Here is an 18,646-nt window from a genome sequence, read left to right on the forward strand (position 1 = left end):
AACCAGCTGCTACTGGTTAGTAGGAGCGAGAGGCTACTGTGGTACTTGTATTGTGCCCTTGAACTTTCTGGAATCAGGTGGCCGGGTGCTATGGGAACAATACAGGACTTGTCTGATCCTGCATGACTATTTTGTGGGCTATGCTGCTGATCAAGTGTGCATAAATCAAAAACAGACATACATGAGATTGTTCAGGTGAATAGTGATACAGCTAGTGCATTAAAGAGTTATAAGTCCTGGTCATCTCATCAGTAACTAGATTCTAGCGTGCTCTATTTCATAGAACAGCCATTCCTGACCACCACCACCCCTTTTTTTGGCCACGGCCATAAACATGGTATGAAAGAAATATAGGCTGAATCAAGATTGTGTAAGTCACATTACAAACTTTATAAACTGGTATGTGAATAGTTGTTTCCAACTTGGCTCCTTTCAGATATTCCGGGGGGAACATGGCTCCCGTTGAGAATAGTTCTAGAAACAAGCAGTATTCAAGCTATGCAAATCAGATGCACTGTCCACTTTATTTGGAGATCCATGGGAAAGGGCTTTTGGTTTCTTTTTAGGTTCCCCTGGCCCAGGTATAACGAAGGAGAACATTCAGATCCTTGCTGGGGCATCAGACTTGCTGGGCAACCTTAATCCCCATTTCTTGGCCTAACCCACCTCAAGACTGTTGTAAGGATAGTATAGTGTTGGGGAATACTTTATATGCCATCTTGAGGTCCATAGAGGTGGGTAAATAAATAGCTACTCTGACTAGCTGCTATTATAACATTTACATTAATACAGAGAGAACTGGACTCCTTTAAAATGGTAGCGTCAGGATTGAAATTTAAATGGTTAGCTGAAATGTTTTAAGTGAACACCAAAGTGTAAAATAAGGAAAACGTGATATGTAGGCAGAGTAGTCTAAAATTGGCTTTCTTAAGCTGATTAGTTCACATTTGGTGGCAGTCCTGGGTTTGCCTCTTGTGTGAAATGCAGGAGGTATGGAGAAGCACCAATTATTGTTCCACTTTTGAATCTAGCCAGTGCAAATGCTTAAAGAAAGAGGTAGTTAATTAAAATGTCCACAGATCTGGAAACTGGCCAGTTTTTAGATAGCTTTACATCCAGTCAGTTCTCTCAGTGCATTATTGTAACTCAGCCTAATGATACCCAGGGCAATGTAGTGGGTAGAGTGACAGATTAAGACTTAGGAAACAAGGTTTGAATACCCTTTTGGCCATAGCAACTCATGAGGACCAATTAGTAAAACAATTTCTAAAATATTTCACTTGCCTCGAAAGCCCTGGGGTTATTGTTAGTTGGTTCAAATGTAGCCGTGGATAACACACACATGAGTAAAAGTAGAACATTTGACCTATAATGGAAGTGCCTTACAGTTTATATAAATGAGTGTGTGTCTGGGCTTGTTTTCCCCATAGCAGCACTTCCAATCTTTGGGAGTGAGTGGTCATCCACAGGCCTAATTCAACTGCTGATGCTGCTCACTAAGCTGGGTCTGGTACCCAGCAGTACTGCTGGACACGTGAAAACAGACTGCTCTGGTTCATCCCTGCTCAGTCATGCCTTTCACCAACCAGCATAGGGGCCTTATTACTGGACAAGCCCAAGTTAATGGCTAACTGGCTGAGCAGTTATGGCCTAGAAGGGCCAAAGGTGGAAGTTCAGGCCTAGACAGCCAGGGAAGTAGCGAACAAAGGAAGGGGAGGAGTTGGAAATAAATTCCTGTTGGTAGGCTGTGGGCAATGCAGGAGCCCTTCACAGAGGAGGAAGAAGAGACTGACAGCATGAACAAAGCCAGAAGGGATTCTCCGTGCATCCTTCCCCATGCTCATCATACAGGCCCCCAATTGCCTTCTTGGCCTCTGAGTTGCTTGTTGGCCTTGCAGGTAAGTTGAGTTGTTGCTGAGAGGTAGGACAATGTCTGACAAGAGACATGTCTTGCAAAATGAGAAGTGATGAACAGGTAACTGTAGCTTCCAGTAGCAAGACATGGACCATGCAAAGGTGTAGCGTTTCAGAATATTGGGTATTCAGACACCCTTGGTCCTGTTATGGAAGTAACAGATTAAGATTTGGGGCTGTCAGGGCAACACTGAAATCAGAATGGCTGGGCAGTTCAGTTTGTCTCCCTAGGAATGAGCTTGGTCAAGCTGGTCAAAATCTCTCAGGTTCAAGACTGGCCCAAGTTATTTTGCTGTCTGAGGCATAGCAGCAAATGGCGTGCCTCAACACCAACAATGGTACATTAATACTCAAAGCCAAGCAAGTTATTTTGGCAGCTAAGATATAAAACCTGACAAGTGTCTCCCTACCTGATAGTAAAAGCACAATAATAATTAACAACTAACACATAACAATTGGGTGCCCTTTTCATGAAAACTAAAATCTCCTGTCTTAAGCATCTCCTGCTTGCTGCCTAATGGTAGGGCTGTTCCTATCAAAAGCTGTAGCTTTTGGAATGAACTCAGAGGTACTATCAGGCTTGGATGTGTCATACCATCTTCAATGCAAGGATCCAAGCATCACTTTGAATGGCTCACTTCAGCCTGTTGTTCCTTCTCCCCAGCATCTCCTGGTCCAAGTGTCTTTTCTCTGCATCTTTCATTTGCTCTTCATAACCAACCTGCCGCCCAGTGCTATCCGATGTTGCGATGAGCTGCTGGCATGCAACCTCTTTGCTTGTGGCATTGCCACAACCATCCAGTGTGGACTGGGTACCAGGTAAGCCTACTCAGTCCCTCGACCTACAGCTTTGCCTGTAAATTCTTATTGTCTGGGGAGTGGTTTGATTTAGCCTTATACTTTCAGTATAAGCAGAAGAGGGATGAGGTATTTTGTCTCTAAAATATTTTGTTCTCAATGCTTGCCAAAAAGCAGCTCCCTTCACTTCTTGTGGTATGGTTTCTCCATCTCTGCAGGTTACCACTGGTTCAGGCTCCATCTTTTGAGTTCCTTATCCCTGCCATAGTACTCACTCAACATATGGCTCCCACTCGCCATTCAAAAGGAAATAGTAAGTTTCAGACACAGCACTTTATCTTCCTCCATTCAAGTATTCAGCCATTGAGTGCAGGACACTAGAATCATGGGGTAACAAAGGAAAAGTTCCCAGTGCCGCTTTGAGCTTTGGATTCAGCGAAGGTTGATATCGCACTATTGGAACCAGACCTCATTGGCTGATGTTTTGCTATGCCCTAGTATTGGATAATATATTTAAAAAATAAGATATGTTGTTTCATATTAGAGCATGATAAGGAACATAACTGGCCATGCATTAGCTAACCCTTGCTTCTCAAGCAAGGCATAAAGCAACATCAGTTCTTTGCCTTCAGCCTTTGATAATGAAAGGTACACTGCCTGCAATCATGAAGGTTCCATTTTACTCTCCTAATCAGTAACCATTGCTTAGCACACGCATGGAAAAGCCCATTGCAATGTTATTTAGCCATGCAACCCACATGTTACAAAAGGATGTCTTTTCATTCGTTAGCCTCAGCAGTCAGTGTTGTTGGATGATGCTACGTGCATGAGAGAAAAATATTCTGTGCATCCACCAGTTCTGGTCCTTTCGTAATTTGGTGCCATATCTGAATGAAAACTTCACAGTCTCTTTTGTACATTTAGGTGGAAAGAAGGGATACACATGTTTAATATTGGTCACCGGTGATTGCTTTAAGCAAGAGGTTCAGAAAGTAACAATTTTTGGACAATAACTGCCAGAATCTCCCACCCAACACAGCCCTTGGTCATGCTAGCTGGGGGATTCTGAGATGTATAATTCAGAGAACTCATATTTCCATGTTCTAGTTTAAGCACCTAATCTACTTTTCTTCTCCTCTGTTTATCTTTCTCTGGAATCCTTATTTAGTTTGTATGGAAGATTTCCTCCCTGGGCAGTTTCACTGCCACAACAGATCTGTTTAGCATTAGCCTGAATCCTGGGATCTTCCTTCTCTCTTCATTGCTTCCAACCAGCTGTCACATATCTACTGTATTTTCCTTCCCTCTTTTCCAGGCACTGATGCTCCTGATTTATGTGCCAAGCCAGATTGCGAAAGCACAAGAAGTTCAGACCAGTTGTTCCATGAGGTTGGTAGCTGTGATCTGTCAACTCAATAAAGAGAACTTCATTGTGGGATGGTCCCATACCAGCTGACTCCAAATTTTGGATCCTGTTGAATGTGAGATAATAGATGGGCAGCAGTGCTGAAAGTGTGGCACTACCAAAATCACAACAGGACATGAGGTGTTCTGTTGTCACCATGGAACACAGGGAAGGCATCCAACATCATCATATCATAGTGAGGAAAGAGGGTTGGCTAGTGTAGGACACTTTGCTACCCAGGGGGAAAAGACTAACATCTGAAATACAGAAGCACACTGGATTGGCAGCTGAATCTTACTTCAGCACTAGCAGTGGAACTGTGTCTTTTATCTCTCCTGATGACAGTAGTTTAGGACTACAGCCATAGGACAGGCTGTGTGCCCCATATAACTCTGTCCTCCAAAGAAGTACAGAGAATGGCCAAGGACCTCAGGAGGAATAGTTGAAGGACTGCCTTTGGCCTGCTAAAATCTGCCTCCTGAAGTATTTGCCTCAGGGTGGCAGGGCCAGCCCTGTCAAGAAATGGAAAACATTGCCAGACTGTTCTATCTCTGCTTTTTGTTCTTTTCCAATCTCACCATAATGCCCCACCAGCTTTGCCCCTTGAGTGTCTCAGTCCATCTTGCCTGAACAAAACACGGTGGAGGAGAGAAATAATGCTGAAGAGGCAGATAAGAAGGTATATAAATGTCTCTCTCTTTTTCTCAAGGTCTCTGGTGCAGTGCTCGTCTCAGCTTTGGTGCAGATGGCATTGGGGATCTCAGGTGCCTGTGGGTGGATTGCCCATCGTTGTGGGCCCATGGTTCTGGCTCCAAGCCTTTCTGTCATTGGACTTTCAGCATATAAGCCCGCTTCTCTGCTCTGCTCTGAGAACTGGGGAGTAGCCCTGCTGTATGTTCCTCAAAATTATTGCCACTAACTGAGTAGCATGAGAGAAGCAGGGTATATCTTCTTTGACTTCATTCCAGAGTCCTCTTAGAGCTGTGCTATTCTGCCAGGGAATGGTAAACCACTTCTATCTACCTAGAAAACCCTGGAAAGGGTTGCCAGAAGTCAGGATCAACTTGACTTCTTCTTCTTCTTCTTCTTCTTCTTCTTCTTCTTCTTCTTCTTCTTCTTCTTCTTCTTCTTCTTCTTCTTCTTCTTCTTCTTCTTCTTCTACTACTACTACTACTACTACTACTACTACTACTACTACTACTACTACTACTACTACTACTACTACAAGGTTGCTCTTGGCATCAGCCAAGAACATAAACAGCTATTGTAAGCAATGGAACTTCTACATTTAATAACTTTCCTGCAAGAACACTCTGGAGGGAGCTGGAAGAATATGGAGGGCATATTAGTGCTGAAATTAAAATTCATGAGCTTTCAAAACACAGTGAGTTTCTCAGGACATGGTTACATTAATGAAATAAATCAAGTGATGGATCATGGTTTTTGAACTTGGTTTAAAGTCAAGTGCCATTTCTTGCAATTTGGAATAGCACTAGAACAGAATGACAGATAGGGAAAAACATAGGTTTCTCTGCAGCCTGGCAAATGTTAAGTGGAGAAGGACATACACATAGAGGGGGTGAAGAAGGAGAAGTAGTAACAAAGCTTAAGCTGAAACTGACCAGAGACATTTTGATTAGATCCCCACTTCTAAGTTTGTGAAAGAGGGAAGACAGGCTGAAATTGACCAGAGACGAACACACACAGGAGGTGGACAAAGAGTGAGTGACAAACTCCACATACACAATTTACAGACAGAGGTATTCACATATGTCAAATCGATTCAAATTAAATCAATTTGACATCTGAGTTAAAATAAACAATCTTCTGGCAGAAGTGTCATATACTTGCTTCCAATCAAAATAGCATGATTCTCTGTCAAAACAATCCACACTTCCATTTGCATAATGTAGTCACCTTTTAAAAAATCAATTTAAAACATGCTAAACCTGATTCAGATGTGTTCTTCCCCCCTAATGTAACCATGTTCTTAATTTTTAGAATGGAAAGATTCAGATGTAGGCAAGATATGCCTCAATTTTCACAAAATGAGATTGTGTGACAGAATTCTAGACTTTCTTTATGAAACCACCATTTACCGTGTTTCCGTGAAAATAAGACAGGGCCTTATATTAATTTTTGCTCCAAGAAACCCATTAGGGCTTATTTTAAGGGGATGTTTTAATTTTTTCATGTACAACTATCTACATTTATACAAATACAGTCATGTCGTCTTCTGGTTGCTGCACAAAGGTGGAGGGCGGGCTTTCACTTAACTGGGGCTGGGGTAGGGCTTATATTATGAGCATCCTGAAAAATCATACTAGGGCTTATTTTCAGGTTAGGTCTTACTTTCGGGGAAACAGTATATGCTTGGAAGTAGGTTTCTTTTCAAAATATATGCAGAATTTCACATCTTGGCATTTAGTGTTTGAGATCCTCAAGCCAAGATTGCATTTCCATACTACTTCTTTCATAGTACTAATGCTACAATGAGGAATTCCAAAGTTACTTTATTTCCTTCCAAGTTTCTGCCCCCCCCCCCCCAAGATAGGAATGGGAAGAGAGCACTGGGCTGTACAAGGGAGGGAGAGGGAATTCATTATTTGTCTTTCCCTTCAAACAAGAGACCTCTTAGGTAGATCTTAGTGGATGCATGTCTATGAGAAGTCAAATACCCTGTACAGCAGTGCTTTCTTGCTTATTGTTTGCTCTCTATCTCTTATAGACTTGTGTTGCTGAATATTTTACTATCCCAGCACCTGGTTTCCTGCCGATTGCCCCTCTGCCAGTGGAGCCAGATGAGAGGGTTCTCAGTGAGATTGGGCGGTCCTGCCCTACATATGTTTTCGGTATGAATGTATGGCGTGATATAGAGTCACAATTCCCTTCTCCCTTCTCCTTCCTCCCCAACATCTAAACTGCTGAGTTCAGAGATAACAACTTAAAAAGTTGAGAAGAACTCCCTGGGGATGTTAAACAGTGGAATGGATTACTTTAAATGAAGGGGGAAGACTATGTTCCTTGGGAGTTTTTTTAACAAGATTGGATTGATCATCTGAGGCCATAAGGTTCAAATGAGAGAAAATTTGAAATGCTCATTTTTGTAGCTGTGCCTACAGCCTCTCTTGTTCAAGGAGCTAGCAGCACTTTCCCGTTCATAAGGCTAGTGTAGGGCTGCCTTCCTTGTGACCTGAAAGCGACATTCTACCTTTCTACTTCTCCTGAGCATTGAATTGTTGGCACAATGATTGGTGCTGATTAATGCCTCCATAGAGAACCTCCCTTTTGTCTTCCACACATGAACCTATCAAAAACTTGTGCTAATAATTTGATCACTGGTTTAGAAAGAACACATGTGTGTACATAGAGAAAATCCTACCACTTTTCTTAGTGGTGTCCATTTATATTGTACCAAAGATGGGGAAAATGTGTTCTGCTGCCCTTCACCATTGGCTATGTTGGCTAGGACTGATAGGAATTGTACTCCAATGGTATCTAGAGCAGTGGTCAGGGAACAGGAGTAAATTACCCCAAATGGGGTAAAAATGAAAATCCTGGGGGTAACGAGGACAGTTGTGGCAGTGTGACCCTCCTCATTATCCCCAGGCATTTTATTTCCGACGATATTGTGTGTAGGCGGGCATTCCGTCACGGGGAGAGCAAGCGCTGGTGAGGAGGCCCCCTTCCCTCCCCGCCTCACCTGAGCTCATGGCCGGTGGACCTGCCGGCCCTGCGGTGCCCGACTCCCTTCATCAAGGATGCGCTTTCCTGGTGGCATGGCAGATCCAGACTGGCTGCTTGGGTGGCAGCCACAGGTCCCAGGCGAGCGCAGAGGTGGGGAGGGGGGGTCGGCCGCAGATGGCAAGAGCGGAGGGGCGGTGCTGGGAGGGGGTGGGATAATGTTGGTGTATATAATTTGGGGGGGGGGGAGATAAAAAAGTTCCCTGACCCCTGATCTAGAGAGCCACGTTTCTCCTCCCAGAAGCATCTAGGTGGGGCAGCATGTGAGAAAGATAAATGGATTTTCTTTTCACATTCTTTTCACATTCATTCTACATTCCCATAGATTCTGCTACCATTCTCTGGGATCTGGCTTGTCTGTGGGATCCTGAGACCCATTGCAGCTCTTTGGGAGAGGTGGCATCTTTCCACACATCATTTGACCCTCACCAACAGCACCCTACAGTCCCCATGGCTCAAGGTGCCATACCCAGGTATGGGTGTATCCTATCTTTGTGCTAAAGGCCAGCCACAGAATCAAAACAAATCAATAGGTTTTTTTAAAAAAAATTAATGACTGGAATTCTTTTGCCCAGCTTCCTATTCATCTCCCCAGGTTCTGCGGATCTCTAAGGATCCCTTTCATCCTAGGGAAGTCCCTGGATGCTGCAAAATGAGAAAGAAACTCTTTAATGCCTGAAAGACACAGACAGCTTAACTAGACCCTGCCCTTTCATTGGGCTGGTAACTAGATCTCACTTCCCATCTCTCTCTTTCTTTTCTGCAGGGCAAAACGGCTGGCCAACTCTTAGCCCCCACGCAGTGGCCATTGGTGCTGCCATGGGGGTTACTGCAAGTGTGAACTCTTTTGGCTGCTATGTGCTGTGCAGCAAGGCCCTAAGGCTTCCAGCCCCACCACAGCATGCCTACAACAGAGGACTCTGTGCAGAAGGTTTCGGGAGTCTTCTATCGGCTGCGCTGGGGAGTGTGTCTGGAACTGCATCCAGCATTCCTAATGCTTGTGCTGCCTGTCTCACCCAGGTAGGAGCAGAGGATGTGGCCTGGGATTTATTTTGTGCAGATCCAGAGTAGGGATGCTCTCATGGGACTTGTCGTTATTGCTGTTATTACTTCTTATCATGTGTTTTCTTATCATGCGTTTGATCTCAAGGAAGTGTACACAGCTGGCTTCCTCCCCTTTTATCTTCACAGCAACAATCCTGCGAGGTAGGACAGGCTGAGAGATGGTCAATGGCCAAAGGTGACCTAGTGAGCTTTGTGTCTAAGTAGTAACTAGAACCTGCACCTCCCAAGTTCCAATCCAAGACTGCAACCACTATATCACACTGTCCCAGAGTGCAGTGGGCTGCTCTCTTCAAAGAAGAATAGAGATGTGGCCTCCAGTTTCAGAGACTGCTCGAAGTTAAGCCCTCATTCCAGAGCTTGGAAAAGTTTGGGGTGTTTACTATAACTCCCACTGGCAATATTAGCTGGGGATTCTGGGGACTATAGTCCATCAATGGTAATATCTTCATACCTTCCAGAGCACCACTCACTAACATATGAGGCTGCCTTATAGTGAGACAGTTGGTCTGTCTCACCCAGGATTGGTTTTTCTGACTGGCAAGAGTTTTCTTTAACAAGTCAGTTCTCTCACCTAAGGTCCCCTTTAACTGGAAGTTTCAAAAGCTGAACCTTAGAGAGCACATGCAGTGCATTTGTCTTACTGTTGAAATATTCAGTCTCCTCACCCTACTTTAAAAGAAATTTAAAAATATCCTGTGCTAAAAGTGGAAAGTTTTACATGTTCTTGCCATGTGGGGAAAGGAATATGATCTGTAAACAAGATAACAAGAACAGGTGGTGATGCTGAGGATGTTATGGGTGCTTCCCGATGAAACATTCTATGTGCCATCACACTGGATCCCGGGGTTGTTTTGTAGGTGTTGCCTATCCACAGGTTCCTATGGTAACATGGCCACTGTTCAGGGGAGAAGCAAAGATGGATCAGGCCCCTGATATATTGTCTTCAGTGTGATGGAAGGAATTATTTTCAGTGCAGAGGATGGAATCTGCTGAAAAGGCTGTGTTCTAGTCAAAGCATTCATCCTGGACCTGTAGGTTTTGCTCTTACTTTTCCATCTTGTCACCCTGTCAAAAGCGGAGAGGCTTGTAGAGTGTGAATATGTGTGTGGGAACACAAGGCCACTTCAGGAGGACTGTGGCTGTTTTTGCCAGGGGCAAGGCCTCATGCCCTGTTTCCTCTGCCCAGGGTACCTCTTCCCGGCCAGTGTGGGTCACTGCAATGGCGTGTATACTGTTCGGCTTGTCTCCCAGGCTTATGGGACTCCTTGCCACCATTCCTCTAGGAATTCATGGTAAATAAATATTTATTTTCTTTCTCCTCTTATCTCTACCGCCCTCCCCACAGCTGGGATGTTTCACAGTGCCCTCTGCTGTGTTATACATGTTGCAGAGACTGAATTAATGCAAGCTGTTTTAGACTAATAAAACAAGGAGAAACTAAAGGTAGTTATGGAATATATATATATATCCCTGCCCTTGGATTAAATTTGTGGTAGCCTCAGGTCCTCAAAATATGGGAGGCTGCTCTACCTGTTTGTCTTAGTGAATGGTGATGGTGGGTCCTTCCCTTCCCTTCTACTTGTTCTGATTAATCACAACTCTCTTTTGCTTTGTTGCCCTACTTGTGTTTTCTTTCTTATCCTCAGGAGGTGTGTTATGCTTGACATACAGCGTGGCTGTAGGCACCGGTGTCTCCTTTTTCCAATACACAGACATTGACTCAGGCAGGAACATCTTCATTGTGGGCTTCACCATGTTTATGGGGCTTCTGATTCCAAGGTGGCTCTTAGCTGCTCCAGGTTCATTGGCCACAGGTGAGAAGAGAGGTGACTTTGCTTGCTCAGAGCTTGTGAGTAGAATGAACATCCGGAGGAATCACATTCTGCAGTTGATACCATAGAACCAGGCAGCCTGTCCCAAACCAGTACTGTCCTTATGATACCATAAAAGCAACCCTGACATTTTTTGCTGACAGGTGCATTGTCCATTCTAACTGGGGGATGATGGCAGTTGTAGTTCAGTATTAGCCAGGCAGTTGCAAAGTAAATGCTTGGTATTTATGATAAGCAGATGAATTAATATATTCTGGTAGTGAGGCAAAGTTTGAGAAGAAGAAAATCAATTTTAATGATGCAGTTTTCATGGAAATATTTAATTTGTCCAAACCAGCATTTCTGTACTCTGCTTTGTACCTCTCTTTTTTTTGTTCTTTGGAAGATAAGTTTTACGAGTCACCTCAAACTATTGATAAATGTTACTTTTTAGATTTTAAAAAGCACATATTAAGATACATGGAAAAGAAAGACTAAAACTCTCTTGAACCAACAGGAGACAAATATTTAAATCAATAGTCTGATAAGCTGTGAATAGAATATTTTCATCCACATGAAGCTCAGTGATTATTAAGACTGTGTTTACTTCCTTGTGAGGTTAAATCTCTGAGTACCTAGAACAGCATCTCCCCTTTCATGTCATGGCAGCTTTGGAAGTCCCTCTTTAGGAAAACTGTCTGGCAATACATGTAATTCTGAATATTACTTGGTGACACCCTTTTTATTCAACCAGACTGTAGTCTCTTGGCACATAGACTTCAGCATTTGGGCGACAGACTTCTGAATATGTAGCATGTGTTTTATTTCTTCACATTTGTTCTAACTCATGAATGCAAGTGCCTTATGTTTATTGCTAACTTGGATTCATTTCTCCACTATTAGTCGTATTCCAGTGGTGCTCTATACTATCTATAGAGTTTTAATGTAACTTCTCTTTCTAAATGGTAAAACTCTTTGATTGGATTGTTATGGAAAGCAGGGGGACACATTCTGAGCCAAAACACACAGTAAGTAAATCCAGTAAGTCCTATATTCAGCATTTGTAATAGACTAGGCCCATCATCCAGACTATAGAGTATGATAAACCATGTGGGGACAAGGTTTGTGAAAGCAATGATCACTCTTTAGTTCACTTCAGAAGTGTTTTACAGCAGTGGTCCCCAACCTTGGGCCTCCAGATGTTCTTGGACTTCAACTCCCAGAAATCCTGGCCAGCAGAGGTGGTGGTGAAGGCTTCTGGGAGTTGTAGTCCAAGAACATCTGAAGGCCCAAGGTTGGGGACCACTGTTTTACAGGAATAGGTATCTGACCCCTTTCATTAATAATTAATCATGCTTTGTATGAAATCAAAGGCATGTTGCATGTAGGTGATAAGCTTGTAATGTTTCTAAAATCACCAGGATGTTTTTTCCCCCTGCAGGTTGTGTCCCTGTGGATCTCTTCTTCCTTTCTCTATTAATGGCCCCTGCCTTTATAACTGGATCTTTGGCCTTCTTCTTAGAGAATACAGTCTCAGGTGAGGAAGAAGCCAGAGGTTACTTTACTATGAAGTGTAGGGAAGGTGTGCTCAATTCCAGATTAGTATCTGCAGCAGCTTTAGGTGTTTGTTTCTTATAAAAACATTTCCTCACCAAAGGAGAATAATCACTACAGGGAAATATGGGTAATATTCATGTTCTTTTTGTCAGTCTGACAGTGGATACCATACACTAACAGGAAGCCTTTTGCTCTAATTGCTGTGATACTAATTCTTTAATCATGGCTTAGTTAGTAGTAGCAATTATGGTGATAATCACTATTTTGGCACAGGAATTTGCCTTCCTAGTATTTCTTCTCAGAAAATCTCTAACAACCTTTGTGATCATTAAAGTTATTTTACTCAGAGTTAAAGAGTGATGGGACAATATTCTACAAGAATTGCCTAGAATGGGTTGTGGAATTTTTGGAATCGGTTAGTTCCCTTTAGTCAGCAGAGAATGAAGTACAAAATAAACCAGCTACAGCACAGGGCATATAGTTAAAAATCCCAGCTCTAACCCAGCTCCCTTGTATGTAAAAAATCAGGGTACAACTAGCTTAAGTAGGAAAAAAGAGAAAACATTACTTGTAGTTGTTTTTTGTTACAATCAGAAGAGAAGAAAAGGAACAAAAAGGATACAAAGGATTGGGTCTCTCAACTATCTCAAAAGAGGGAGAGATCCCTGGGGACCACAGAGTCCTGAGGTCAAGAGCAGAAAAACATGTCTGCTATCCCTGGAGGCCAGGAAAGAAGAGAGTGAACAAAAAATGGAAGCAGAGACAGGCAGGAAGGGAGATTTGTCTTGCCTCAAGCCCAGGAAAATAGACATTGTTAATGGGTTAGTGAGAAAAGTAAGCAGTTACTTTAGCCCAAGAAAGTCCCTCTGCATCATAAAGCGCCTCTTTCAGTGAAAGCTAGTGCCAGTAAGCATACAAGGTTGTTCTTTTTCTCCAACTTAATGTGGGACATGGTTCTCTCAATTGTAACATCCTAAATTAAACTTGCTTGATAGGTTAAACTGGCTTCTTGTTAATGGTTCTTAAGCAGGTAGTCAAGATACATTTGTTTCATCAATTGATACATGATTTATTGTATCAATTGAAGTTATTTGCCAATAATGCTGTCTAGTGTAATGCTTTACCATATTTTCCATGTATAAGACTATATGGTTGTTGTGGGTTTTTCGGGCTTCTTGGCCGTGTTCTGAAGGTGGTTTTTCCTAACGTTTCGCCAGTCTCTGTGGCCGGCATCTTCAGAGGACAGCAAACTGTGCTCTGGGTAAGGCTTGAGAGTGGAGTATTTACAGTATGGCTGTGAGAAGGCTTGTTTGTGAGAAGGCTATTGTCCTATCAGGAGATGGTTAATTAGTATGTTTTGTTGTGGCTGTATTGTTTTGATTAGGAGGGGAGATTATCTGTCCCTGTGGTTGATGGGTGTCATTAGCTGGTCTTTTGTGTGTAGTAATCCCCTGACCTTGTGGCTGGGTGGAGTTCGTTGACCTTAAGACTATACTTTTGTCTTAAATCTTTAGACTAAAAATTGAGGGTCGTCTTATACACAGAAGTAAGCTGAGGAGACAGAAGTGATCCTGTAGGGCTTTGATCCCTGTTTTCCCCTTCACTTGCTAAGCCCCACTTAGATTTCTTAATTTTGGGTTTAAAAAGTGGGAGGCGTCTTATACATGGGGGCATCTTATACACAGAAAAAAATACGGTAATTTATTGATTTGAATGGTTTGCTTTCGTGTTTAATGTCAAAAGGGCCCTTTGGAAAGCAGAATAATTTGTATAAATTATTATATGTATTATACAAACAAATATTATACAACTAAATAAGTTGTAAAATAGCCTTACTAGTTTCATAGGCTACTGCAGAATAGGGATACGTACTACCTACAATCCATCTTCAGCCAGACCATAGAAGTAAAGTACAGTGGTGCCCCGCATAGAGATGTTAATCCGTTCCGGATTAAACGTCGCTATGCAAAAACATTGCTAAACGGAACGTAAAAAGCCATAGGAACGCATTAAACTTTGTTTAATGCATTCCTATGGCTCCAAAACTCACCGTTCAGTGATGTTCCTCCATAGCACCGCCATTTTTGCGCCCTCGGTAAGCAAGGGCAGGGCGCGAAAACACTTGTGGCGGCCATTTTGGGCACCCGGCGGCAATTTTGGAACTGCCGATCAGCTGTTTAAAAAACATTGCAATGCAAAGATTGGTAAGCGAAACGCTTACCGATCATCGCAATGTGATGTTTTGCCTATACAGAACATCGCAATGCGATCGCATTAGCGATTGAAAAAATTAGATCGCTATGCGAATTCGTCATTAAATGGTGCGCTCGTTATGCGAGGCACCACTGTAATGGTATTGTTTGCTATACTTTTAAAAAACCCACATCATTACTATTAATAATAGTGGCCAATATTGTTATCTTTAAAAATTTAACAGGAGAAATATTATGGTTTGGGATTTCTTTAGTAGCAAGTAATATTTGCTAATTATTTGGAAATGTTTTGTGGGGGTCATTTTGTAAGATTTTTTGACCACCTGAGTAATTTTGAAGTAATGTCTCCAAGCTCTGTGCTCACCAATGTACTGTATGGTTTTCCTATACTGCCCTCTTATTATTTTCAAGGCACCCTGCAGGAGCGTGGACTGCTCAATCCCTTCTCACCATGCAAAACAGAGGCCAGAGACAATTATTTACAACGAAGCAATATGGGTTCTGCACAAAGCTATGAGCTGCCTATAGCCCTGCAAAAGCACCTGTCACGTTCATGGTGCAAAGGTTTCCCTCTCTGTTTTCTCTGTCCCCTGGAGAAGGGCAAAGAGGAGTCTGCAAACATCAACCCGCTGGAAGTATTGCGTTGTTCTGAGGAGGAAACCACAGATCCTCTTCTGAAACAGGGGACATTGAAGATTGAGTCTGAACTGCAGCTGGAGACAGTGCAGGAGCCTAATGTGGCACAAGAGAATTTGGAAAGTCACAAAAGGTATAGACCAATGGCTCATGAGATGATCTCTCTGTGCTGATCTAAAGGAAATCTTTGCCCAGACAGAAATGTGATACAAGGGCAGGTACTCAGGTATTTTTCAAAGGAGCTTAGTTTCAGGCAGCCTTCCCTCCTGTCAATACTTAATTTCCTTTCTCTTTCCATTTATTATTTGTTTTATTATATGTGGTGTTGTTTATCTGAAATTTTTTTGTGTTTCACTGTATACTTTTTATGGAAGCCGCTCAGAGTGGTCGATTTGACCAGATGAGCGGGACATACAGTACATACATACATACATACATACATACATACACACACACACACACACACACACACACACACACACACACACACACACACACACACACAAACAAACAAATAAATAAATAAATAAATAAAGTCTGTATGACAGACCACATGAGATGGTAATACTAGCCTTTTTGCCTTTAGAGCAGAGTCAGTGCATATATAAGTTCAAAACGGTTCAATCACTATCACTTTGGGAATCTTTTTTTTTTTTTTTTTTTTGCCTTTCTGACAATTTACATTAAGACAGGGGTCTCAAACTCAATTTATCTGGGGGCCGCTGGAGGCAGAGGCTGGGTGAGGCTGGGCTGCATCAGATTTTCCACCAAGTGGAGCAAGAGCCCGAGGAAGCTGCCCAGGAGTTTCCTTAGCCCGGCTGGGGCTCCGAGGAGGAGGAGGGGCGCGCGAGCCCTCATCGCCGGCCACGACCCCCTCCAGCTTCTTCTTCACTACCACCATGAGCAGCAGCAGCAGGACGAAGAAGCGGAGAAGGGAGGGAGTGCTGGCGACTGCCTAGCGGGGGGGGAGGGCACGACATAATTTTAAAAAATCCTCACAGAATCACCTTGCCAAAGGAGAAAAGCCCCCATTGGTCCCAGTGAAATTAAATTAAAATTAAACACCCCCACAGGTGCGCGCATGCACGCACGCATGTGTGCGTGCACACACACACACACAGAGGTGCGCCAACCTTCCTCTGAGGGCCCCCCTCAAAAACAAAAGGGGCACTCAGTAGCAGCAGCAGCTACCCCCACCACGACAGAGGAGCGAACTTTGCGAGGCGAGCCCAGGCAGCCTCCAGAGCCAAGGCAGCTGAAGCAGGACAAGGAGGAGGAGGAAGCACCACTGGGCGCTGATGTGGCCACTGGCCGGGCTGGTGCTGGGGGTGCCGAGAGAGTAAGAGAGTCGGAGGGCCGCTTTCCTGGAAGAGGTGGCGGTGGCAGCTGCTGTTGGTGGCTTGGAGATGCTCTTCGAGGATGAGGTGGGATCAAGCTCCGCTTTCAGGCATCGCTCGGTGGCGGCTCAGGGAAAAGGGCCAGCAGCGCGCCTTGTTCGCCAGCTCTCCCCCAAGACAGTGCCTCTTGCACCTTCCATCTGGAACTGCAGCCTGCCAGCCAGCAGACAGGCAGGCTGGCTGGCAGGCTGCAGTTCCAGATGGAGGGTGCAAGAGGTGCTGTCTTGGGGGAGAGCTGGCGAACGAGGCGACACTTTTTTTTTATTCTTGTCAGCAGAGGATGCATGGGCGCTTCGGGGGGGGAGGCAAGGTGGGGGCCACAAACTATCGTCCGGCGGGCCACAAATGGCCCCCGGGCTGCATGCTTGAGACCCCTGCATTAAGACCTCCCATTCCATTTCTCTGCCCATAAGAATCAAGCTATCCCATAGTGCTACGTAGCATGCAGTTTTTGCTCAGGAGGGAAATAACCTAATGCATCAGAGAGCTGGAGGTGTGTGTGTGTGGGGGGGCAAATTTAGTTCCATATTTCTGCCCTTTCATATTTAAATAGTAGTATTTTGAATGCATATCCAAGGTAAGAACTTCCCTAGCCGCCATTGCAAACTTTGACCTAATCATTATTGTTTGCTTGCTTGTTTACCATCCAGATAGGACGTTTAGTTGATCACAACCATCCTTCCAGCTATGCTGTTTTTGGCCAATTTAGTTGATTGTAGTCCTTCTCTTTTGTGACAAAATTATATAGAAGATTTGGTTTTTTCCCTTCCAGAAAAGTAATGATAGCCTGCATCGTTTTGTAATATATAGCCATCAAGACTAGGCGCCACAGACAGGTACAGAGCGAAACTGCATGAGTGAATTTCTGTAATCCCATTTTAAAGGCATACCAGTAATGGTCATCACTGTACCTTTTGGAAATAATGCCGTGTGTGAAGAAGTGGTTCATTTTTTTCCTCCCACCATGCAGCTTCAGTGGAGGAACCTATGCCATAGTACATAGATGCTGTATGGACAACCAGTGCCCTTTGGATCAGGTTCTTACAAAAGCACACCAAACATCAGACCTGAAGAATGGAACTCCAGTGCAGCATAGCTATATGAGCACATTCAAGCTAGTGAGCCATGAATTTCAATGTAATGATCATTACTGGTAGGCTGGACCATTGTCTGCTAAAGCCAGATACCACAAATATCTCACGTGGTGGCAAATTATTCAGTTTGGGGTGGGAAACATATGGTCCTCCAAGTGTTGTTGGATTGCAACTTCCATCACCCCCAGCCAGCACGGTCAATGGTGAGGGATGCTGGAAATTGTAGTTTAAGAACATCTGGAGGACCACTTTTCCGCATCCTTGCTGTAAACGAAATGAGCATTATGGGATGAAAAGCCCTTCCTTTCATCCATCCTGAACCTATCAATTTGTTTTATGAACCAATTACAATATTATAGGAATAGTAGGAAATATTCTGCACAATAATTCTCCCCATACCAAGCAAGATCTGTTGCTTGAGATTACAAAAGCAAAACAAAACAAAACAAAACAGAAGTTCAAAACTGAACGTTGGACCTTCTGCCTGCAAATCACATGTTGTATCATCAACTGCTTGTGAAGGCAGCAAAGGCAGACAAACCAATAGCTTCGGTAGAAATACTTTTAGCTATTGTATCACAGATTTGCTTAGCTTTGTGATTTTTCGCCTCAGATGCCAGTTGTATGGTTAATCACTGTAGACATGTAAGTATACGGCAGACTAATCCTATACCTAATTGTTCTTCATCACAGACCCATTGCAGCTAAGCCGGAAGAGTTTTCCAGTATCATCATGGGCAAACCACTTCTGTAGCTTCATCTCCAGGGATGCCTGGCAGATGTCACTTTAGTATAGACTTGCACATGTCCACCACCATAGAAAAAGACACCTTGCAAGAAATTTCAGTGTGGAGCTCTCTTCCAAGTGAAAATTGTCAGCTCCTTATATAGAAGAACATTAAAAATATTTAAACTTTTCAACGGCTTTTTGGAGTTTATTTCAACATGTCAAATTTTGCAGCATTGTTCTTGATGTTCTTAAGTTGCTTATTGTTATTCTCTCAGCTTCTCT

General features: G+C 43.4%; 1 protein-coding gene across 1 annotated transcript; it reads left to right on the forward strand.

Annotated features, from left to right (window-relative positions):
- The first annotated feature begins 75 nt into the window (after window positions 1-75).
- SLC23A3 (solute carrier family 23 member 3) lies at window positions 76-18,559 on the forward strand. The gene is made up of 13 exons (XM_020792000.3): window positions 76-1,898; window positions 2,579-2,733; window positions 2,931-3,025; window positions 4,028-4,101; window positions 4,827-5,008; window positions 6,846-6,969; window positions 8,187-8,334; window positions 8,628-8,881; window positions 10,113-10,218; window positions 10,573-10,740; window positions 12,179-12,274; window positions 14,919-15,276; window positions 18,328-18,559. Exons 1-13 carry the CDS (start codon window positions 1,755-1,757, stop codon window positions 18,386-18,388), a joined length of 1,965 nt encoding a protein of 654 aa, XP_020647659.3. The 5' UTR covers window positions 76-1,754; the 3' UTR covers window positions 18,389-18,559.
- The last annotated feature ends 87 nt before the right edge of the window (window positions 18,560-18,646 follow it).

The sequence above is a fragment of the Pogona vitticeps genome, chromosome 1 (genome assembly GCF_051106095.1).
Source record: "Pogona vitticeps strain Pit_001003342236 chromosome 1, PviZW2.1, whole genome shotgun sequence".
Taxonomy (NCBI): Eukaryota; Metazoa; Chordata; class Lepidosauria; order Squamata; family Agamidae; genus Pogona; species Pogona vitticeps.

Bases quoted from the DNA above. Each gene is read 5' to 3' on its own strand.
- SLC23A3 (XM_020792000.3), top strand. From the start codon at position 1,755: ATGCAGGAGCCCTTCACAGAGGAGGAAGAAGAGACTGACAGCATGAAC. The intron at 1,899-2,578 runs GTAAGTTGAGTT...CCTTCTCCCCAG, and splicing joins GTTGCTTGTTGGCCTTGCAG to CATCTCCTGGTCCAAGTGTC. The intron at 15,277-18,327 runs GTATAGACCAAT...TCTTCATCACAG, and splicing joins AATTTGGAAAGTCACAAAAG to ACCCATTGCAGCTAAGCCGG.